At 32.9% G+C, this 26,458-nt stretch overlaps 2 protein-coding genes across 3 annotated transcripts in view; one reads left to right on the top strand and one right to left on the bottom strand.

The window, feature by feature from the left end:
* Window positions 1-26,458, bottom strand: part of Sox102F (transcription factor Sox102F) — a 235,717-nt gene that overhangs the window by 89,281 nt on the left and 119,978 nt on the right. Inside the window, exon 1 of one of the 2 annotated variants that reach the window (XM_090116835.1) lies at window positions 12,543-12,860. The exons of the other annotated variant lie outside the window; for it this stretch is intronic. The gene's annotated coding sequence lies outside the window, so the exon portion shown is untranslated. Of the gene's footprint in view, window positions 1-12,542; window positions 12,861-26,458 lie in introns of those variants that run through there. 2 annotated transcript variants of the gene reach the window in all.
* Window positions 21,438-23,992, top strand: LOC149897190 (uncharacterized). Its single transcript, XM_090117038.1, has 3 exons — window positions 21,438-22,395; window positions 22,573-23,594; window positions 23,939-23,992. The coding sequence occupies exons 1-3, from the start codon at window positions 21,438-21,440 to the stop codon at window positions 23,990-23,992; spliced, it is 2,034 nt and encodes a 677-aa protein (XP_089973164.1).

Here is a 26,458-nt window from a genome sequence, read left to right on the forward strand (position 1 = left end):
TACTGACACCGTATTTAGTTTCAAATATTGGACATAACCTGACCAATCCTGCAGAACAACTTAGGCTCTAAGAACACTTTTCAATATTCACAATACCCGGGAATTATGAAAAATGCCCCCATTTATAACTTTCTCTATAACTGAATAATATAAACCAAAGATATAATAAAGATAATCAACTATTTCCTAATAATTATAGTTCAATTGACAGTTACAGTAAACATGTTACACATGGGACGTCTGTTTGTTTGTTAATGTGAAAAATGCCGCTCCAAAAACGATGCGATTGACACGTTGTGTTCAACATTGACTTGTTTTGTTTTCACGTAATGTATTAACAATATGAATTTACTGTGAACATATTTGAATTATTCAGTTGATTAACAAATTATTATTAGGTATAGGTACATAGTAATTATGTAATTTAACCAAAACTCATTTTGCCTAACTAAAGTTGATTGCTAACTCATAATAAATGTTAATATATTAAATAATACATACATGCAACATTTTGATAGCATTTTTAAATGTTGAAATACATACAGTTTTAAAACAAATTCGGTATGAATTTGTTTCCATAATATTTTAACTACAACGACCTTTAGTTTAATAATCACACTACACATAAAAGCCCAATAAATTAATATCCTTTGTTCTTACCATAAAACAGATATGATAACCATAAAGAAATTCGGCGCAAACAAACATACAGAACAATATCCTGCATCCTGGATAGAATATTTTTAGTACAGTTCGATGTAACTCGTAAAATTCTTTATTATAAATATGAACCTGAGTTCATTTTATGGAAAAATATACAATAATAATCAAACTAGTTTCGATACTTCCGTGCGGGGAGTTTTTTGTACTCGTATGTTTTGTTATTAAATATACCTATAATTCATTTATGAATACCTATGTGGTGAAATGATATTGTTTTTTAAATTTATTTGTGTATTTCGTGCTTATCATATAAATTAAGCAATCAAATACTTATTTATCTAACCGAATAATATTTTTCATTATCAATAAAAACATTTTTCATTATTTACGAATTCAAAAAAGTTGATAAATTTAACTAGGTATAGGTATATGGTAACTTTTGGAATCGTAATCATTGCATTGCAGCCTAAAAAAATCTTTACAACCATTGAAATACATATTTAAACATTTGGTGTCCACTTAATATCTTAACTTTTTAGACATTTTTGTGGACAAGATTCATTAATAACTTTCATTGAACAAGCATAATATGAACACAAAAACATTCTCTCACACATGGGTGCCATTAACGCATCTGGAGCTTCGAAAAATATCCAATTTCCAATACAAACGGAGTGCAGTTTTTTGCCAACCCGCATGCAACCATTATTCGTACATTGGTTTATCATTTGTGCATTTTATTGTTTATTTTCGCATTTATGATCGAGAACACTATAAGATAAATTAAAATATGTTTGAGCCTCTTTTGTGTTTCAATGCGATTTGGTAAGAATTTTACCGTAAAATATTACTCTTGTCATGTCTCTATTATGTTTTGGTATATCTACATTCTACCATACTTAATATTATAAATGCGAAAGTAGCTCTGTCTGTCTGTTACTCAATCACGCCTAAACTACTGAACCAATTTTCATGAAATTTGGTATGGAGATATTTTGATACCCGAGAAAGGACATAGGCTACTTTTTATCCCGGGAAAATGACGCAATCCCGGAAATCCCACGGGAACGGGAACTATGCGGGTTTTTCTTTGACTGCGCGGGCGAAGCCGCGGGCGGAAACCTAGTATTATATAAATACTCATATTAACATCGAATATTTTAATAGCTAATGTTTTTAGTAATAATATTGTAATTAACAAAAAGTTATCTCCCACAAAACGAATCGCAGAATCTCAATATCGTTCTAAAGTTCCACTCTTTATCCATGAACAATGAATCGTAAGGAAAATTGATCCAAATCCTTTCTCACAGTACACGTGTGAGTTTATTATATAGGTGTATTGTAATGGGCGTTTCCTACTCATCTCATATGACGATTGCACAGGAAACCCTTTATTCCACGATCCAGCTATGGAGCAAGGAGGCACGTCCAATGTAGATTTTATCTTAATTGTGTCAAGGTTGGCTAATTTTTAAACCAATATAACCAATATTACTATAATTGGATAAGTATCGATTTCTTCTGACAGTGACAGTGTTATCAATCCCTTATAAGGTTTCCGTGAAATCTTCTGGTACCTTTATCTCTTATGATGTTTCAGTTCAGACTACCTGCCCATCAAATGTATTTCCAATTCCCTGAAACGTCCCACGATATTCAATCACCAATTCTAAGTTTATAGCTCCTAGCATAGCTCTAGTATTATTACCATATTCTGAAGATCTAAACTCAAACTCAAACATTTATTTATTCAGTTAGACTTCTTTTAGAAGCACTTTCGAATCGTCATTACATATTTTTAACATTTACCACTTCATCTATAAGCATTTATCAAAATACATTTGCTATGACATCTTTACTGTCATACTTCCCTCGTACTATCATGAATGCAAGATGTGCCATCTATTTTTCTTTGCTCCCGTTTCGATCAGGTACATTATCGTTAGCCCTTCCACCTTACCAACAATAGCACTTCCTTAACATTCACTAGCCCCAGTAATTGTCCTGTAATTGCACAATAAAACACGTGCTGTAAACCGAAGGGTTCTCCGTAAACAATGGGGTACAAGTAATGCACCTACGACCCTTTCTGAGAGACGCGGTTCGAGGCAGGAGCGTAAGGCGAGTTACTAAAACGTTTATAAAGAAATTCTTGTAAAAAAGCTAAGAGTGTTAAAACTGTTTTGAAACTAGATATTATTCAAACTGCTTAAAGATTAAATAAGATACATGTTATTAGATATTAAATATATTTATGTAATGCAGAGACCACAAATTGAATTGTAGAACATTAATTAACCATTAGGACCTGAATCGTTAAAGTAACATCACGTAAGAGTGTTACAATATTACGTATAACCTTTTAAAGAAATATAATTGAATCAAGGATTGAAACGCTCCCATAGACTCCCACATAATACACGGACTTGAATCCAATAAGAAATAAGTAAAATTAAGGATACTATTATTAACCTTCTCACTAATAGGTATTAAGCTTTCAATTTGTAGGTAGAAATCGCTCGAATCTCACAACATATCCCCCAAATCTAAACATCGAAAGAAACGGAAGGCCGTTGTCTCCAGCGAATGACAAAAGCATCAAATCAATGGGGCAGTATTGTCGCTCAATCGAGTTTATTTTGTATGAAAATCGGCCCGACTTGTTTTTAAAAGGGTGCCAAATGAAATTACAGGCGTTCCGTGAAAATAATTGGCCAATCAGCCGTTATTTTAAGGATTTTATGAATGATTAATCTACTATGAAATGTTTGTATTAGTTTGTAACTGATTTTTTAATTCGCTTTTGTGATGTAAGGTTGATTGATTTATTCAATGCTTTTTAATTGATATGATCAACTGTTATTTTATTATAGTAGATTCCTAATTCAACAAAAAGTTATACGCTTTTTTTTACTTTGACATAATTTTAAACTGTCTCAGAAAAACCATGTACCTAAATGCAAGCTATAATATTTATAGTCAAAGTAGCTATGTTAAAGAAATTTCATTCCAAAATTCTCTTTACGAAATGCGTAAATCGGATTCAATAAGTCTTCTGCCATAACATAATCTGTATTCTTACATATTCACAATGGAACAAAGCTAAGCCAACGTGATGGGAATTTAAAAAGTGGGGTGATGATAATGCTGCCGAGTTGTGTGAATTATTATCCATAATGCTAACGCGTTACGTGCCTCACGTATTTAATTTGGTCGGATGTGACAGGAGTAAGATGTGATGATGTTTTACTATTGGCGTATAATTTTGAAATATAGGTCGAATTATAATTTACACGCTAGACTTATAAACATTACCTACATGGCTAGAAAACTAAATTTTGAGGGCGTAATAATTTTACTTGTATAAGTTATTGATGTTTAAGTGAATTTAGGTTCTTATACTTAATAAAATGCATCTTAATATATCGACATACACATACATCTTACGGAGATACATCTTAAGATACATAATAATATAAATATAGGTCCTATACTTAGCTATATTAAAGAATTTTCTAGAATTTAACAGATCTATCTGGTCGTCTATTTCAGGTATAGTAGTATCAAAGCATCGGAGAAGTCTGCAAATTTTATGGCACAATATTCCGATAAACAAACACGTGAAAATCAAACGCATATCGAATGACTAAAGCAATAATCTTGATATACAAAGTTTTGGAAATAACATTATGTATCGTAAACCCACATTTTAACGTCTTCATACATGTAGGTAATAGAGTGTATATGCACACTTTATTAGAACAAAGAATTTATCTATTTAGGGCCGATTTTTCAATGCTTGCGCGGATAAAACTTATCCGTCCAATAAAGTATTACACGATAATACATATTAAAATGTCACGTAAACTGACTTTACATACGGGCAAATAGAATACTTTTTTAAAATGGTAGTTTTATACATTATTCGACGAATAAGTATTATCCAAGCATTGAAAAATCGGCCCATAATGTAGGAATCCACTTTTCTTAATTTTATAGTGTATTGTTTTGAAGATTTCGTTATTTCTTTACCTAATAGCTATTTTTGAAGTAAAACTTCTTTAGGCAGGTTGAGAGTAAAATTTTTCGCGTCGTGGCTATACCATCACGTCATGGAGTAAGGGGAAAATTTTGGTATCTCTGAACCTTGCTAACGATGTTTCACTTGTGGACACGTGTGTGCTCGGTACACACGCTCTTTTTTAAGCTTTGTATTAATTATTATAAATTTATTTTTATTAATTATTTTTAATTTTTACTTAACACTCACCATGGTTACATCGTTCGAAACAGAAATCAGATCAAACATAAAATCTTCAAAAAATTTCCTCTCCCAAGGTACCTACTCAAAAATATAAACAAGCGGTTACCAACGATGAAAGTATAAGTTCGCTTATAAACTTTTACACGCCATAACCGACCACAATGTTTAATAAACTACCGATGAAACCGCATCCTATCAACTTCGATACATCTTTTATAGAAGACCGCATTTTACACCGGACCTATATCTATGTTTAAAGTTATTTTTTAATATCCACTGCATCCGTTATATGTTAGGGTTTATTCGAATCAATTTACGACTGTTTTGATTGCGGCAATGTTTTACATAAATACTATATGGTTTCCTGTTAGAATATGAAATATAATGTTTGTAAAAACAATTGCTGTTATTCTACTTTCGTTCAAATAGGTTTTTGGGAACTCAGCTTTCTTAACCTCATTCATTTATTAGTCTCGTCATTTAGTTTAATTCAGCATAGTATCATTTAATGAAATATACAGAACTTATAAAGCAAAATAGAAATTAAGCAACCCTAGAAACCCCAATTCACAAGTTTCTTAGTTTTTATTGTTTACTATAAGCTGTTCTACGCGGTTTCACCCGCATTTATCCGCTCCTATTGGTCTTAACGTGTCGATGTATAGCCTATAGCCTTCCTCCATAAATGGGCTAACACCGAAAGAATTTTTCAAATCGGTCCAGTAGTTCCTGAGATTAGCGCGTTCAAACAAAGAAACTCTTCAGCTTTATAATATTAGTATAGATTACCTACGCGTATAATAATATAATACATAGCTTTATCCTTTAGTAGGTATTGCTAAATATTAAATATGAAAATTGAGATGGCTCAACAGATAAGAAGGGATAAGGAAGGGTGACGCCCATCGCCGAAACCGTAGTTTAAACTTCACATGTGTAAAGGGTTGGTAGGAAGATGTAACAAAGGAGTTCTTTTTTTTATTTTTTTAAACGCTATCAAATATGGCTTATTTAAGAAATACCTAATGCATATTCCATTAAAATGTTGATGAAAACTAAAATACTTATACAGGGTGTCCCAGCAACGGTATTCTAAGCCCCAAGGAGATTATAGTTTTGCATACGCTGAGTACGTTAAAATAGTTATAAAATTCCAAACGAATTTTTTGACAAATAGATGAATTTTTAAAACTCTATGTGTACACCCCTAACAAGTAATCCGCTCAACTTTGACACCCGCACGTGAGCTATCGTTTAAGATTATGTTTTCATAGACAAAATGCCTACATTAACGAAGCGGTATATGCTGGCTGCGCGAAGCTAGAGATGAAAACAAGGATTTCAAGGAAAAATTAAGCAAAAATTTTTTGGCGTAATTTTGTTGTTTAAGTATTTTTTACGTGATCAGTGTATGCAAAACTTTTAGTCCCTTCGCGCTTAGTATACCAATAGTGGGACACCCTGTATATACGTAGTAGGTATGTAATCTATGTCATATTTTAAACGTAGGTAGTACGTAGGTAATTTAACATGTTCTAATCAGGTCAAAATTAAAAATCGTTTGTATTTAATAATTCGATATAAGTTATAGTAATCATTTAGAACCTAAGATTCTGTACAAACAGTATAAAAATGTTATCAACTGCAACGTAGTTACAGCGACTTAGCTATTATATGCAATTATATATTACCTAAGCGTAAACGCTGATTTCAAAGACTAATTAATCGCTGTTAAAAAAACAGTCGTTTAACGTGAGATTTTGATGGAATCGAGATTAACAGGCGATTATATTAAACACCGGTTTTGTGGTGAAATCGTACATTTATACGAAAAGAATTCGGACTGAGTTTTATAATACACATTCAAACATCCGGCGTTGAGTAATTTTTTATTATTTACCGAGAAATGAAATACTTGTAAATTAACGATTTATTTTTAAATCTTGTGGTTTTATGAGCTGTATGTTTTTTGTTTCATAATAATTAATAATACCTATACCTACATGAAATACTGTTCTTAGATTTATCTTGAAGACATACTGTATTCAAAAAATTGCTAAGAACATTACTTAAATAGCTATCTACCCAATTCTTCCTAGACAATTATTCGAAACTGTATAAAATTTCAAATAATGCATTACAATCACAAATAGATAAAAATGTCATTTTTTGACAGAAAGCAATATCTTTCCTACATTTTAGCATAATCGACATCATTTCTACGAACCTCGTATGCAGTCGTAAATTCGATGACTGCATAACATTTGACAACTTGTGAAAAATTTGAATATCACAATAAAATATAATATGGATATAATTAATTCTGTCTTGAATGTGTTTGACGTTTATTAATTATATATTAATCATCATTAAACGAGTTTATTAATTTGTTTGTTTCTGAACAAAGATAGAAGATAATCTTTATTACTCGGCTAGCGGTTTAAAAAAGATATGAATCATCACAAAAATTTACATACGCTTAATGTTTTTCGTGAAAACACTCATTTATTTATCTTTTACACAATCTGAAGGGGAAATATACATAATTTTAGATTTCAGTTTTCACTTTAGATATTGTGCAAGCCTTGAAATCCTCCAACTCCCCAACTATCTGTGACTTCAGGATGTTTAACCAAAGAAACAAACTAGGTATATGTCTTAATTAATTTATGAAATTAAACGATTGGAAATTATAGAAGTGGGACCGGTTTTGCGCTTTTCTTACGAAATGCATTAGTATTTACTATTTAGTATCATCTGCATGCAAATTTCTTTCAAAAAGAAAATTACGAATGTCTTAGTAGTAGTAGTATTTTCTAGTGTTTGATTTTACGCGAGTATTTCATTTAGAAATTAAAGAATTTTTAACGGGGACCACACGTGTCTCCCCGTGACCACGCTCGCTGTGAAGTGTTCGAAACGTCGGGAAAATAATATAATGAATAAATCGCGTTTAAAATCCGTTAAAAATTCTTTAATTTCTAGAAAGCCTTAGTGACCGGACTATTCCGACGCCCGAAATTTGTATTTTTCAGTTTTAAGATGGAATAATCTATCCAGTAATGGGTGGCTAAGCTATTTCATACTAAAGCACTGCAAGTCTGCAAGATCTCAATCAATTTTTAAAATAATATAGGTAGATTGACTTAGGCGAATACGTGGTACGGGGTCCGCGGATCATGATAATTTGGTTTGGGTGCCTTTGGAAAAGGTTGGGAAAGGCTGAAATAGAGAATAGATAATAGGTTATGAATTATATTTTGATATTAAATTGTAACTACATAGGTATAAAGAACAAAAAGCAAGTTCCAAAACTATTTATTTACTCTTATAAGTCTATTGTTTATGAATTAAATTATAATTGAGGAAAACCAAACGTGGAAGTCGCTAGTTCGATTTGTTAATGATTCAAATTTGTTACATCAGGAATAATATTTAAATGTATTTTCCTTATAGTACCTATACCTACCTATAATAAAAATAGAACAATGTCAATTGTATTTGGTTTCCTGAAGAACTTAAAAGGAAATGACGTACCTAGTATCAAATAATCGCCTTGTAGGTAGGTAAGTATATATATACTTATGAGGTATATAGTTTTAAATAATAAATACAAGGCACAATAATTATAAAAAATTATTAAAAACTATCTTCCTATTAAAAAGTGCATTAACCCTTAGGGCCTTAACATCTTTACAGAGTAGGTAAGTAGCTGTAGGTAACAAACGCATACTTTTAATTTTATTATTAGGTATACCACTTCAATACGTGGTTACCCTCTCTTTCTATTATCAAGTAGATATGAAAATCTAATATTCCCAGGTAGGTATTAGGTACCTATATCATAGTACATTTCACTTCGAACTTTGAACACCTATGAATGAATATCCCTTAATTTTCCTTTTGTGTTTTATTTCATCAAGATAAATGATACAAGCTTATAAAATGATATACATATCTATATTCAAACAAAATGTAATTGTACTAGCCTATCAGCTATTGTGTCATTTCGCCTGTTCGCGTCCATAAATTAGTACAATTGGTAAGTTTGAAGGAGAAAATAAAAATGTACCAGCACAAATTTCAGCAAAAAATGTATGTAAAATGTTCATTTTATAGACTATTTTAAGATTTAATTTCAGTTGTATTCTAAATAGGGTAATTGCGCTGGTTTGCCGTCCAGTTTCGGTTTTCGTCCATTTGACTGACCTGCTACAATCACGTGCGTGAAACTTGAATACAAACCTACCTTCCCGCGCAAGTTTGCACTTTTTACGTTCCATAATGTGTAAGCAACAGTACTATCAACATGAAAATTTGATTTGACAAGAAGAGAGTTCAAAAAATTAACGTAAAAGTGGCCGCTTCCCATCCGTGCCTTGCAGATGTCATCGCGCGAGAGAAAAATTTGCCGGCGAGAAAAGTTCATGGTAAGTTAAATCACTGTTTTAGCTAGTTTACGTAATGTTTTTGGTACGTATGTTTAGATATAAGCCTATTAAACGCAATTAGAAGTGTTTATTATACTTTTTTTATAATATTCTTCGAAAAATTAAGTGGACGGATACTAGGTTACCAAATTCTCAAAATATTTGGTTTTCGTCCAAGTGGACGAAAACTCAAACAGCTACATGAATATTTGTTAGGTTCTTTTTACTCTATCGGACCTTTAAAATACTGAATAGTTTCTCCCGAAGTGATCTTTATTGCTATTAGTTTAGATTTTTTGGTTTCCGTCCACTGCTTTGACAGTGCAGCCAAAATAAAAAAATATTTAAAGAAGTGGACGAAAACTAAATGTAGCTTTAAACGTTTTAGTTTTCGTCCATGAATGAGTATTGGAGTGGACAAAAATTAAAAATAGCTATTCTTTTGCATTACTTTTCGTCTTTTTTACGTATTGAAAAGTTTTCTATTCAGTATCTTCCTTATAAATAATAATTGGTGAGGGTCAGAGTGCTGTAGGTACCTAATATTGTCATTCATTCAGTCATGTATCATTCTCCTTATGTGAAGTAGAGTCAATTATTCGTAGCATAAATGGGGGTAGGTCAGACATAATACACTGTATTTTTCTTGATTATCATTCACTTGAGTATCATCTTTTATTCTAGGTCTGTTTTGCCAATGCAATATTTTTTTATTCTACTTACTCAACGTATCCTAAGAAAGATCTTATTGTTTTTAGATGGCCTCGAAGGAGTCTAAGAAAGCTAGAAAAAAACGCTACGTAGGTACACTGAAGAATCTTTAATAAAGGGATCAGTAAGACAATAATGCATAGTTCAGTAAGGTATAGTATAGTTTATTTTAGTAGCTAAAACGTATTATTATGGCTGTGTTTAATATAGTACCTACGTTTCATTTGATAAACAAAGTATTAGAATGAATATTTCTGTTTTTTGATGTAATTTCTCAGTCCTATAATTATTACTTTATTCATTTACATTGTAAGTAACGCATTCCTTTCTTCATTACGAATGATTAAACAGTCATCACTAACGCATATAAAGACTGCCAAGTGCTACATAGATCTCAGTGTTGACTAGTTATATTGATTATTATTAGTAAAACTAAACCTGTAAGGTAGTGAGAAATTGTGATGTTGATTAAATAAAAGTATATATTTACCTGTAATTGGTTTTTAACTTAATAATTGACCTACCCTCCTTTTTCTACACGGTGGTCGAAAACTAGCTTACACTAGGACGAAAACCAGTTTTTTTGGACGAAAACTAGCATATACCCTACTTTTGCAGAAAATAATTTAAATAAAAAGATACATCAAAATGATTTATTTTCACTTAATATCATCTTAAAGAAGACTATATAAGGACTAAATAAAAATATTATATGTTTAAGGAAGGGTGCTCCAAAATATTTATTTCGCATCACAAAGTTGGCAACTCCCATAACTGGACGAAAACCAGCGCAATCACCTTATAATGTAGTTGTTAATTAATTAGACAAATGCGTTTAGCCCAGTTCGCGTCCAATAAATCCAAATTGCGTCCACTCGTGGACCATTTCGCGTCCACCAGCTTAAAAAAGGAATGTAGGGGTGTTATTTAATAAGATAGTTCAAAGATTAAACCTTATTTAGGTATATGGCTTATCAAGTTCAGGTTGTGACCGAAACATACGATTTTTAAACTTACATCTGAATTATAATTTAAAATGTAGTTATAATAATGTTACAATTGTTGACAGTTGACACTTTCTGCCAATTGCACAATATCTCTCTCCAATTTATTTCGACCAATTAAACTCAAAAATCACCAGTAAATAGGTAGGTATACCTATATGAACCTACTTTTGTCGTAATTTGCATTAAGTATTTTGTAAATACCTTAAATGGAGGGTACCTAAATGATCTTGTTAATGCTATGATTTATTCTTTATTCTCTTATTTTAAATACCCAATTATAACAAATATTTCAGTAAGTAGGTAGGTGTGTATGTACCTAGTCTATACTGGAACTTATATTTTTATTGCCTTCAAAATATTTTAAAAAGGTCACAAGATTTATTAGTAATGTAGGTACCTAGACGTACCTATAAGAACTGTGAGCAAAAACCCTTACCTTTCTCCTTATCTTTCTTCTCATTATTAATTACGTATTATGTCTTATATAGGTATTAAATATTTGTGTACCTAAATATTAATGATAATAAAGCAAAAACAAAAATATCTAACAATACGTAATCGCTATCATAATCTTAAATAAAATACACCTAAATTATTGTAATATTAAGTTACACATTAAAAAATAGTTAAGTTTAAGTAACTATTACAAATGTCTCTGAATGTGGCTAAGTGTGTCAAGTGGCCACTTAACTATATACAGAGGGTACATAAGTATGTCTGTTCGCCAAGGAAAATAATCCGAAACATTTTCGACAAGAAATTACGCTTCCTTTCATAATAGAAATTACATAAAAATAATAATGTAGAATGTAGATATTTCATACAATCATATGCAATTTAATTATAATTATCATTGTGTAATTTTATTCCAAATGCTTAAACCACAGGACGTAAGTCGTAGGTACCAAAATAGCCCAAGAAACTAGGTACCTACATAACATCTAGCATTTATCTAATACCAACCTCATAATTATAATATAATAAAGAGCACTAAAGTAAATGATAATATTAAAATATAGACACCTAATTAGACTTCTAATCTTTTGCACTTTACGTAACACAGATAGAAGAAACACAAACTAAAGTCTAATTCAAACAAATTGAAACCTACATCGCACTCCGATAACTACGAACTATAAAAAAATGTACAAAACCTCGCCGAATCATTCAAGTCAGGAATAATTCTTTTAAATACATAGGTACCTAATATCTACTTGATTTTTCTATAACACCATGTTCAGTTTACACTTCACTACCTCCGATTTATTCACGGTTTCATTACTTCAAATAAAAGTGAATAGGTAACAATCTTATAAGTAAAATACACTAACATTGGTTAAACATATTCAAAGTTCGAACATCAACTCAAAATTATACTTATGTTAGAAGTGCGTAACTTGCCTCCAATTATTAGATTTAATACATAATGATCTTATAATAAAATACAATTAAATGTAATCTTACCTTCAAATGAGTGAGCATTGTTCCTCTCGCCTTTCGAGACATCAGTAATATCTAACGACCGACGACAATAAAAAATAAATAAAAATAAAACAACCAACAAAAACACGTCAAATAGTCCAAACACAATTCTTTGGCATTTTACACAGTCCCAGTCACGAAAACAAACACACACAAAACAAAAATAAAAATCGTCGCGATGAGTTCGTAGCCGCGATCGTTTAGAACACGGAGCGTGGATACGTCCGTCGACCACGCACTCCCAACACACAATGCTAACAGATCGAAGCTCGCTGACAATAAGCGCGCGCTACAATTGACCACCGCCCCGCGCCGCTCGCGAGCGACAAGGACGCACCGACCTAATGTCACTGCCCTACGAACAATGCCGTCCTTTTACCACCCTTACTTACAAATTAGCAATGGAACCATACAACCTAAACACGTAATCAACATCTAGAATACATTTCGCACGTAACTCTGTAAAAATTTGCTAATATTCTATTTAGAATACCGTTAATTTTCAATTGTCTATTCGTAAACAGCGCGGAATCTATACAAAGCTTGCGGCCGTCCTTATCTAACTGGCTGTATTTCGTGCGCGTCGTCCCGCTCGAGCCGGTCGCGAGGCGACTAGGAGTATCTTCGTCTCGCTCTAGGCCCCGCCCAACGAGCTTCTTTGATGCGATGCAGTGTGCGTGGCGCGGTGAACAGCCGGCATTGTAATGTCGCACACCACAATAGTCAGGTGGGTGTTCTACGAGGGCGTTCGGAAAGTCGATACAATAATACTGTATTGTATAGTATTTGAAGAAAATTTTCTTTTCGACAGGGCGTGCAGGCATTGTCGAGGCGTGGCCGGGAAAATGGTCTATTGTGCGCGGATTGGCGCGTCTATTGTTGTTTCGGCGGACTTTCCCATCGCACCGGCGAAATACGATGCCGCTCGAGAATATTTTTAGTCGCACAATGGATTTGCATATTTATAAAAAGTTTTCTGTAGCCCAGTTATATACAAACAGGTTACGTTTGTTCCAGTGTCTGAAGGGTTATAACAATGCACATAATGTCGTCTATAATGCCAACAATCGATGTATTTAGCAGAACTTGCTTAAAATTATAGTAGGGAGAGCTCTTCTCTATATAAACAATATACATATTTGAATGGTTCCGTTCAGTACAAAATCGCTTCACACAACATGGGAAGACAAGAATTGTACCTAACTATTGTTTTTAATTATTAATAGATAGGTTAATGCAATTTAAGCCGATCACCTCCTGACAAATTACGGCGTTATTAAAATTGATTTAACAAGTCAAATGAAGACATACACAGACATGTAAACATACAAACAATATGACCTATATTGTATCGCAGCGCAGGCGTGGAAGAATGTATGTCTCGGGGTCCCCCCTCCCGTGTGAGGAGTATTATCTACTGGGGTGGGTCCCCCCTTCTAGCTTTATTATGCAGGCGCTAGACATGTGATCAAATACGCAAATACCTACAAAGTCGCGAAGTGTGGCACTGACATTTGCCTATTTGTTCAAAGTTTGAACACATATTTGAAGTTTGCCGAGTCGAGTCGGTTTTTCTGCGAACATCAAAGTAATCAAACTTCAAAGTTGCTTCAAAGTTTGTGCGCCCTGCCACACTTGTTGCAATGCTTAGTAATGCGCGCGCCGCTGACCGGAGCAGTTGTGTGTGTATATTTTGAGTGTCATTATGGAGTGGAGTAATGATGTAGTTATCGAATTTCTTCAGCTACTTGAAGCGGAACCCTCCATATGGGATCCAAAAAACAAAGACCACAAAAACCGTAACGTTGTAAACGACGCATGGGTCCGAATAAAAAATAATTTAAGTATCACTACCGTTTACGGTAGATGAACTAAAAAGAAAGAGAAATAGCCTTCTAACCCAGTATAGGGATAATATAAAAAAAATTAAAGAGACAACAAAAATCGTCTTCCGATCTATCAGCCATCTTTGCAATAACTGTGCCGTAAAACATTTGAAAACAAGTCTAGCAGGCATATTTGTAATCGTGTTTGCGTCAAAGTTTTCACTTCAAACTTTGGTCAAATGTTTGCTCAAACTTTGAAGCCAATGTGTAGCGCCAGCCTTATACTGGTTTCAGCGAAAATTGCTTTTTGTTTGACGTGTAAACTGAACAGATTGGAATATTGTACGGGAGATTAAATTTCGCATTTATCGATTTTTACGTTAGAATGTTTCTATTTACGCATCTTAGCTTGTGTGGAAGTGGAACCTAAACTTATTCCAAGAACTAAGTAGTTCTTATACCTAGGTATTTTAAAATATTACCTACCTACCTAGGTTCTTTATGGTAGCTAAGTAAGGTCGTAATTTTAAACACTTATTTTTTTATTTGTATTATTCTTTTTAGTCTTATTTATTCCTTATAAATTTCGCCTGCCTAAACATAATATTATTATGTAGGTATGACTAATTCAGTTATAATTTCTATAGGTATAGGTAATATCTATCTACAATCTACAAGCGTAGGTACCTATAGATATAGCTAATACAGAAATTAAAAACTAATTACTTCTTCCACTACCTAAGTTCACAAAAACGAAGTCTAGTCAACATCTACAAGAGCAGGTAGCTCTTTGTCCCCGCTGAAGATTATCAGAGACCCCCATATCAATTACTTGATTGCTTTTTGGCGTTGTTTCAAAGCTTTCCTTCAGTTTCAAAGATTCTACGTAAGATTCGTATTCAGTAAACAGAATACCGGTGATTATACTAATTGATTATTAGTTGGGTATACCGTATAATGTAGATATTTGTACCTATAGGTACGTAGATAGGTACTTACTTGTTAAATGAGAATGAAATGGATTGAAATAGCTTGCAAATTTATGCGTCTTTTAGAGAATGAAATAGATGATTGATATATGAGTGAAAATTATTGTAAAAAGGGACATTGGTAGACAGGCATTTTTTAATATCAATAGGGTTTAAAGAAATGATGTAGGTACCTACAGAAGAAAGTATTTAAAAGAATTGAATCTTAATTCAGGAATTGCAATAAAAATACTTAGTAAGTAGGTAATTTATTCCGGGTGTGATATTTTCACTATGCCACGCGACACATCACGTGTCGTGATTAGAATTTTTCTCTGATGTTATCTTTCAAATTCTATCGACCACATACCTACAAATATGTGGATTTTAAGTTAGGCGGTTCCACACAGAGCGAGCAGCCTCGCGAAGCATTGACTGCGTGAAGTAGCTCAGTTTGGTCGAGGAAAATAATGCCTTATGCCCACAGACATGTATCAAGATATGTCTGTGCTTATGCCACACCGCACACGTGCTTTCCATACAAACAAGATACAAACCGAGCTCTTTTGCGCAATTGCTTCGCGAGGCTGTTTGCTATGTACCTAAATGCGTGTGCTGCCATTATTCCCGGCCAAGTAGGTAACGTCCACACTGACTGAACTGCTTCTCGCAATAACTTTTTTTATTGACAATTATAGGGAAACGCTTGTCAATCCCGCCTGATGTAAAGCTACGCGCTTCCTTAGAATGTTCCTGTTCACTCTATAGGTACGTTTAAGTCCCCGTGGGCTGCTCGCTGCGTGTAAAACCGTTTATTCACCACAATGTCGCCTGCTGTTAAGCTAAGAAGTGGTACGATGGTACGCGCTTTTCTAGAAAGTTCCCGTTCAATCTAAGCTTAAGGCTGCTTGCTGTGTGAAACCGCCTTAGCTGTAAAGGTTCCCGTTCACTCTACACTTGAAGAGCCCGTGAGGATGCTCGCTGTGTGAAACCGCCTTAACTGTATATTCTTCTAACGTCAGCGATGTCGGCAGTGTCAGTAAAGCGCGGCTCAGGCTAATTGGCGTCACTTAGCGCGCGCCATCTATTTAAAGATCGAACGGTTCGATCTACGCTTCCGTCGCTCCCATTTATTCTTATTCACATTGTACAAGCCGTGTTGATGTGTGCGTGGGAACACGCGTTTTTAGTCTGTGGTAAGGAATGACATTAGGCATTTTGTCTATGGTCAATAACTGAATACCTAGGGGTGTATCTGTAGCGTTGCTTAGTTCAAATGAAGAATGAGACTGCGTTTAGCATTATTTAATTCAGATTAAAAAGGTAATTTTATTGTTTATTAGCACGAAAGCTATCCATAGAGTTAAATAGATTTTATTTTCATTCACACTTACTACGATAGTTTCCAAAAATTGATATCCTGAATGCTGATTAAAACACCCAAAATACCGTTTAATATCAACAAATTTCATCATTCATTAGTCGCTCTCAAAACGCAAATAAACATCGCAGTCTATGAAAATCCGGTCCATTATTGCAATTAAATCATCTTTACTTAGCGTTCCCTCATTCCGAGATACCACCCTTCCCCTTCTATGTAGGTATGTAAACTTCGTTTTGATCTTTACTTGCGTCTTCTATGAGACGTTTGCGAATTAAGGGTATGTTGTGTTTAACCTAATGTTATGGTGTCTACAATTTCCTTGATTATAAGTAGGTAGGTATATTATTATGGCATGTTGTAGATACCTAGGGGGCCGTTCAAGTATTACGTAAGCACCAAGGGGGGGTGGGGGGGTCTCTGTTTTGCTTATTTTGGATGACATGGGGGGTGGGGAGGTCTAGATGATGATTACGTCATCGTTAGTTATTTAAGTTTTTTCGGGGATTCCCGCAAATGAAAATATTCTTTATGTTAGTTATGTTCTTTATTTCTGATTATATTTTTTTGTCTGTTTGTTAAACCTAATATTTTCATGAATTTTCCTATTTTAAAAATAACAATATAAAAAAAACATTTATTACTAAAAATGTTTACGTAAGCATAGGGGGAGGGGGTAAGTGCTTTGCTTACTTTTGATGACAGGGGGGGGGGTAAAAAATGGTAAGAAATCTGCTCACGTAATACTTGAACGGCCCCTAGGTAGTTTGTGATAGGTATGTGAAATTTTTATTTTATTTTATTTATTTATAACTCTTTATTGCACAAACTAAAATATGACAAAAATACCATTAATACATAAGAAAGACATAGTTTGTACAAGAGGCGGCCTTATTGCTAAGCAGCAATCTCTACCAGGCAACCTGATGGAAAGGAAATGTATGAAGTTAATGGGATAGTGCAAAAAGAAGAAAAAAAAACAATAATAATAAATAAATAAAATTATGTAAGTATCAAAGATACCTACTACATAAATACATACTACTACATAATAATACAAATAAATAAAATACATATAAATACATACATATGCTTTGTAATAAACATATACATACATATTATTATATAAATAGAATACATATACATACACATACTATAGTACAAACGCAAAAAAAAGATATATTATATATATATATATATATATATATATATATATATATATATATATATATTATATATATATATATATATATATATATAAACAATAGTTGGAATTGAAATTTATGAGTAATGAGATAATAAGGTAACTAAAAGCAAAAGGAACAGTTTTAAATTTTAATGTTACAAAAATATATTCAATTGGGAAACATAACAGAATGAGATGAACGCTGTATAGGTAAGTAACTAAAGTTATAGCTTATGAAGATTGGTATCTATAGGCCATACTTAGGTTCTATGCATTGCAATTTGCAATAGGTAAATATTTTTCTAATAAATCTAAATTAGATTGTTTCTTCAGATGAATTAAATATTATAACAAACATACAGGAAGAGGCCTCCTATCCTATGGTATATAAATTAGCAAAGAGATCTAGGTATCTACTTATGGTAAATATAATTATACAAACAATATTTAATCAGAATAAAAGTACCTACCTATCTACTAATTATTTTAGTAGTAAGTTATGTATGTACCTATTGGTACTTAGATACTATAAAAGATATTAAAAATGTACAGCGTAAAAATAACTAGCACTCACGAAATGGATCCATTAGTCTTACTAATAGCAGCTAATATTTCGTGATCATGTGAAAGTTCGTTTTTAAACGTTTCCACAAAAATTCCCATTTTAGCCACTTTGGACATTAATGATTTCTTTTGAGGGTGTTCATTAAAAGTTCGTAATAGCGTTTAGGAACACTCTATCTCCCCTTAATGTTCTTAATATAACTTGCTAACATTTTGATATTTTCATACAAAGTTTTATGCTGAGGAATAGTCTTTAATTAATTAGCACAGACTATCTACATTCTTTAGCCTAAACTCAAACTCAAACATTTATTTATTCAATTAGACTTCGAGAAGAAGAAACACTTTTGAATCGTCATTACATTTTTTTAACATTTACCACCGATTCGGAAAGCAGTCGTAGGTACTAGGTATCTATGGAGAAGAACCGGCAAGAAACTCCATAGTTGCTCTATTAAAATCATATCAATACAATTTAATTTTACATAATAATACCTAGTTGTTCATACATTTTACCTTCAACTGGAATACAATTGACAAAACATAATGCTACAGATTATAATCTATGAGGTATTTTCGTTAAAAAAATAAAATATTCTTCAAGTAAAAATGATCTGGGCGGGATTTCCTCACTCTGGCTCTGACAATAGGGTATTGTGTTGTGGGCGTTTCCCATTGTGCCTTTCCACCAATCAGAGCGCTGCGTTCAACAATAGAACCGAATTGGAAAGGCCGATTCTATTGTCTGATTGGTGTGGCGTGACGTCACCGAGTTTTAAATATAGAACGAGAAAATTCTAATTTTTATTTAACGTTCTTTGTGTGATTTGAATTTGGAACGTCTATTGTTTATGGATATCTAAGCATGTGTGCTATGTAGACTGTATATTTTAACCTAAACTGACATAGATTTCAAATTATGCTTTTTAATTATCCATAATACAAATTGTAGGTACCTACCTACCTACAATGTTAATTAATATCCTGTAGGTTGTAGATATACTTTGTAGTTAGTACAATCAACGGTATAACATTTTATAATGTGGTATAATTATCCAATTATGAACCTATGTCATATAATAAGTACCTACCTACGTATACACTGCTAGGAAAATCCTGTGGAACAATTTGTTAGGATTCAACGAATTGTGATGACATCTTTCCACGCTTATCTATCACGAAATACGCAAAAGGATTTTATAATTATCTAATCATTTGTTAAAAGAATGACTTACTAGTTACTACCTATTTACCAAGTTAAAGATCACATCGAATGTTATTTTTATATCATGTGTATTGTGAGGTCAAGGTTGAACTCGGCTTTACGCTGTGACAGTTTTAAACCCGTCAAATGTCAAATGCATGTTATTAATTTGTTTATGTATGTACTCATTTATAGTTAAATAAGTAGGTACCTAAATGTATAAAATATAAATATACGCAGTGACAAGAAAAGATCTCAAGATTTATATAATCTACCTAGGATTAGAAAAATTTTCTATTTTCATATTTATATATTTGTTGTTATTCTTGTACAGTTACATTCAGAACGTTTAAGAAATATTAAAATACTTAGATTATTACGTTATTTAAGTAGGTATAATTAGTTGATCCGATATGACATACCTACCTACTAGGTAAATTAGGTATTTCTATCCTCCAATTTGATTCTAATAAGATTCCGATTTGAACATACGTACCTATAGGGAAATAATATGTAGGTAGTATTAGCCTTACCTTTATAATTATGTATAATCTAGTGTTTGAAACTTTGAATGCATTAAATCACTAACACATTTCATGCAATATGCAAAAATACGCCACCCGGTTTTACTTTATTACGACGAAAAACAAACTTACAAAAATAATATCACGTTCATAATCTCAATATCAATAATAACAAGCCAATAACTGCGTTAAAAACAACCGACTTCAAACTTGCACTTGCAACATTTACAAATACAGACAAAAATGCTCATAAAATAGTTTTTCAAGACGTTCTCTGCGTGACGATTTCTTGAAAAACGCTCGAGTACGGCGTGGCACTACCACCACGGATCTTGGTCTTCCGAATCATGATGCAAGACGAGTCCATATCCACGAAAGACTGACACAAAAAAATCGTGTCATTTTCGGTAAAGCCAGGTCCATGGGCAAAGCTTTGCAGTGGCGTTATATTTGGTCCCGGGAGGGCCGTGTTTTTGCAAGGCGTACGGATTCTAGTATAATACATAGATTACAAACAGAAGAAGACATTGACCGGGTTTTTAAGATGCATTCTGATCCCCCTTCTAGCTCATAATTTTTATGATAATTTTGTTTTCATTTTTTACCATGTCAGTTTATTATGTTTTTATGTAAAAAATTTCATTGCAATGTGTAATTTATGTTATCTTATATAAGCTTTCGTATCCAGTTCATACTCCTTTTATAATTTGTTAAAAATTATGTACATAATTTCATTGTCTGTCATAATTATTTTCTGGAAATATATTTGTAATCAACATGAAATTAGTTATGCATTTAAGTTTGAATGTCATGGTACTAAACTCGTTTGTTTGTGTTTGTATTTTGTTTTAATTAATTATTTTATTCATTTTTCTAATAGTTTTTATTTTAAACTAGGTTTTTATCTTAATTGGAGATCTGTAGTTTGTAAGAAATTACTGCCAGTGCACTGTGTTCTTATATTTAATATCTATATGAGTAAATATATATTGGTATATGATTTTTTATCATTTTATATTAAATTTAAAGATTCTATAATATTATTAGCTTATTTATTTATTGAATTTTTAATACAAATTATTTGCTTTTATACTTACTACTTTACTGTCCTATTAAAGTATTCAATTTGCCTTATATTATTTATATATACATATTTACCCGTATTTCTTTCTTATTTCTATTATTTAATTCATTTACATTTCTTAAAGCTACTTTCCTATAAATATGATTAAGAATAAATTTCTAAAAATTGGTCTCTTTAATGCTGGGTCTATTTGTTCAAAACAAGACGAATTTCAAGTTGCATTCGAAAAACATAAGCCTGATATTTTAGCTATAAATGAGACATGGCTTCGTCCTGGTCAAGACGGTTGCGTGCCACGTATACCCAATTATACGTTTCGCCATATACCACGTCCTCCGGGTGCTCGCACGCGAGGAGGTGGTGTGGGTTTTTTCATTAGACGTGATATGTCAGTTCGTACTTGTTCCCATCCGACCACCTATCCCTCAGTTGAGCAATTTTGGATAACAACCAATATCAACTGCAATAAAATCTTAATAGGTACAGCTTATCGACCGCCCTGGCAAAATGTTGATCTGTTTTTCGATTCCCTCACAGAATCAGTTTCTTTCTTTTCGGATTATGATTTTGTTATCCTACTTGGTGACTTCAACATAAATACCTTAAATGAGAAGGATAATAAATGTAACAGACTTGCTGAATTCCTTCAGTGTTGTGGTCTTGTAAACTACATAAATGAACCTACTCATTTCACATCTCATAGTGAATCATTAATTGATTTACTATGCACCAATATGAATGTTTCCTCCACTGCTGTACATCACATACCGGAACTTGGTGGTCATGCTATGATTTTCGCTGATTTCAAAATAAAAAAACCCAAACCTATTACTAAATTCTTTAGTTACCGCCCCCTAAAAGATATAAACTGTAAAGCTTTCAACGATGACCTTATTTCTTTTCCGTGGGACGATATTTGTCACATAAAAAACATCGACGATATGGTGAATACCTTTAATTCTAGTGTTTTGTCATTATTCGATAAACACGCCACCGTTAAGACTATCTCTGTTAAAGAGAGCCAAACTCCGTGGCTGACATCTAACCTTCGTCTTATGATGTCAGTTCGCGATGAAGCTCATTCTAAATATCGTAAAAGTAAATCAACTGACGACAAATTGTATTATAAATCGCTAAAAACTTTTGTAAACGTATGTATGTATCAAGAAAAGTTAGCTTTTTATGATACTCACATTAATGCTCATATTCAGAATCCAAAGGTTTTATGGAAAAATTTAAAAAGTAAAGTTATACCCAGTTTTAATAATTGTATAGATCTGCCTGATCATCTCGCTGACCCAAATGCTGTTAATACCCACTTTCTTAATATACCTGGTACTGGTGATGCAGATGTAAGCACACTAAACTACTTCAAAAGTCACAGGTTTTGTCAAAATACTTTTAAGTTCAGTACTATAAATGAAAATATTGTAGGTAAACTTATAGTTTCTATTAAATCGAATGCGCGGGGCTCAGATGATATATCCAGAGACATGATTTTGCTCACTTTGCCATCTACACTAAAAGTAATAACATCCATCATAAACAAATCCCTGGAATCCTCAATTTTCCCATCACAGTGGAAATTGGCTCTTGTTCGCCCACTTCCTAAATCTAATAATCCCACAGAACTTAAAGATCTTAGGCCTATTAGTATTCTCCCGTATCTTTCCAAATTATTGGAAAAAATTGTTTACAATCAGGTAGTTGAGTACTGTGAAAAAAATAACATATTACCGGAACTCCAATCTGGCTTCAGAAAGTCTCGTAGTACTAGTACTGCTTTGTTGCAGGTAGTTGATGATATCCTGTCTACCCAGGATAGTGGTAGTGCATCTATACTTACACTCCTCGATTTTTCACGTGCTTTTGACTCTCTAAATTTATCCCTCTTGATTAGTAAACTTTCCTATTATGGCTTCAATGACTCATCGCTTCAGTGGTTCGAAAGCTATCTCACCCATCGCGCTCAGAAGGTTGTCATCACAAAAAATGATGGTACATCTTCTTTTTCATCGGTACTGTCGGTTGCGCGCGGTGTTCCACAAGGTTCAATCCTTGGGCCCCTTCTCTTCACCATCTACGCTGCGGACATAACTGAGTGTATTAAACATTCAAATTATCACCTTTACGCGGACGATTTGCAGGTGTACGCGCCAATAAGTCGTGATAATCCCTCGGAGTGTTTAAATGGGTTGTCGCAGGACTTGGATCGTGTTTCTACATGGGCTTCTAAGAACTCATTGATACTAAACCCCAACAAGTCCAAATTTATGGTAATTGGTTCGAAGCGGCAGGTGAGATCCATCAAAGATTTGTGTTTATCCTTATGTATAGACAACATTCCAATCGTTGAAGTAGATGAGGCTAAAAACTTAGGGCTACTTTTTGACAACAATCTTAATTTCGAAAGTCATGTGCTGGACACTGTTCGTAACTGCTTTTATCGTTTGAAAGTGATTTACAAACTTCGTCCTTTCATAACCACTGATCTTCGTCTACTTTTGTGCGAATCAATTGTTCTTTCTAAACTCAATTATTGTATAAACACCTATGGGCCATGCCTTCTTCAGCGATCACAACATTTGATTCAAAGAATACAGAATGCTTGCATTAGATATTGTTTCAATGTTCCACCTAGGTCTCACATCACTCCGTTTCTGAATTCATCAAATATTCTGAATATGAAAGGTAGACAAAAATTATATCTGGCTTGCTTCCTATTTGACCTTTTGAAGACCAAACGCCCTGCTTACTTGTTTGACAAGCTAACGTGGCGAAAGGATCGTGGTTGTAACCCAATTAGATTCGGTACCAATACTTTATCTATTCCAAAACATAGAACAATGGCTTTCCGCGGCAGTTTCAAGTACTGTGCAACAAAATGTTGGAACGACATTCCTCCGCCCATACGCAACATTTGTTGTAAATCAAGATTCAAAACTGTCTATCGAGACTACCTTCTAGGAATACAAAAATCAGTTCCATAATTTTGATATATTTATTTATTTTTTCTTAGTTTATTTTTGTTCATTTGCACAGTCTTTCCGCCGTAAGGCGTAAGCGTACAGAGTTATCTACACCTTCTGTGGAATGCTTGTTGGTTCCTGAAGTTTATTATTATTTTTTATATTGTGTATTTCCCTTTCATTTGTGTACCTATATGTTTATTGATATTGTATACTATAATTTTATAAATATTTAACCTTTATCTCCCTTGCTATCCATTTATTTAAGTTTATTTTAATTTTCTGCCCTCAAGAGGCATTGGCAGAATATCAGCGTCCGGGTTTCTTTAAAAAACTCAGACATTTATGCTGAGCCAAGGCCTGTTCGTAGAACGCAGTGCACATTAACGGTTTAATTGTTACTTATACTTTTAATATTTCTGTGTGTATGAGTGTTTTCTGTATTGTTTACTGTTTTTTATCTTTTGTGTTTTATTTGTAAGTGTGATTGTGTTCTATGAATAAACGTTTTATCTATCTATCTATCTATCTATCTATCTAAAATAAAAACTACTGCGCCTATCCGAATAAAATTTTTATGTGACCAATTCGACACCATCCCGCATCGAACAAAAAAAGAATCACGTAAATCGGTTCAGAAACCACGGAGTAATCGGTGTACATACATAAAAAAAAAAACATACCGGCCGAATTGATAACCTCCTCCTTTTTTTTGAAGACGGTTAAAAACATTAAAAATATAGCCAAATATTCACATAAATATTTTTTAAGTAGGTAAGTGATTAACGCAAGATTTTAAGATAAGATAACCTGTTTTCTAATCATCTTCATCAATATCAATTTCATCTAAAACTATACATTTATCGTATCTTTAAATATTAATATTAGTGAGATAATTAAAAATATTACGAAATTAATTTTATACACAACTGTACTCGCTCATTATGGCCGGATGTTAGAAACAGGTGTCAATGACAATTTATTGGAATATGAACCTTATATTTTGGAAATAGAGTAGATTTTAGAATGTTGGTTGTTAACACTGCTTTATCTTATAGTCCACACGGTATTGTGCAAAAGTTTGCGCATGCTGAGTGAACGATATTGTTAATTGGTTTTAATTACTATTAAAGATTAGTATTTGAAACTATAAATCATATTATTAGACGTATCTACTCGTATATGATTTTTTGTTATACTTATTATAAAATAAGGATTTTAGTACACATGGTTTCTTATTTAAAAACATTAATAAGGGATATTTAAATATTTATATTACTTTCTTCCTACACCTTACACTCGTTATAATATTTTTTCGACTACCTACGAGTACCTACCTAGTTGCTATACTAAAACCAATTAATAAGTTTCAATATCTACCGCACAAATGCGTTATTTGTATACTTTCATATTCTCAAAATTACTACCAGTCATCAATACTAGGCATATTACAAAATGTCATTTTCCCTAAACACCGCAACATCTAGAACTATTCGACAATTTATCACCGGCTTTATACTCCAAACAAACGACTACATATAAAATAGCCCCCCTCCCCATCCCTGTAATGCACTATCAAAGCTCTTTCATAAATGGACAGTATTTATCGCACAAACTTCGAAATAACGGTCACCCTGGATCTTATTTCCTCGGGATAAGGTTGAAAATCGCTAAGCAATATGATCGCAAATTATATGTACGTTACCCCCCTTTTTCCCACCCCAGTAGCGTCTTGGAAATGTTTAGTCTCGCCTTTATAGACATTTTGTTTGTCCTTTATTCTACGGGTCTTTCATTCGGATAGGTGTTCTGTGTTGCGGTATTTTTATACTTTTGAATAGGTATTGAGTCTGTGGAAATGATGTATAAGTAGGTATAATAAACGTGGAATTGTTGAAATTGAGTGGAATAATAATTGTGGTGTGATGCTTGTGTTTTTATGATTTCTGAATTGTTATTAAATATTGAGTCAAGGAATTAATTATAATTTAACAAATTGATTAATAGTAAGTACCTGACCTATATCGTTTGCTCTGTAATACAAATTTCGTTGATATTAGGCAGTACAATGCATACTACTAATATTATAAATGCGAAAGTAACTGTGTCTGTCTGTCTGTTACTCAATCACACCTTAAATACTGAACCAATTTGCATGAAATTTGGTATAGAGATATTTTGATACCCGAGAA

Source organism: Colias eurytheme, chromosome 26, assembly GCF_061535395.1.
Source record: "Colias eurytheme isolate Ceu_HAF_F1 chromosome 26, ilColEury1 Martin Lab GWU primary, whole genome shotgun sequence".
Taxonomy (NCBI): domain Eukaryota; kingdom Metazoa; phylum Arthropoda; class Insecta; order Lepidoptera; family Pieridae; genus Colias; species Colias eurytheme.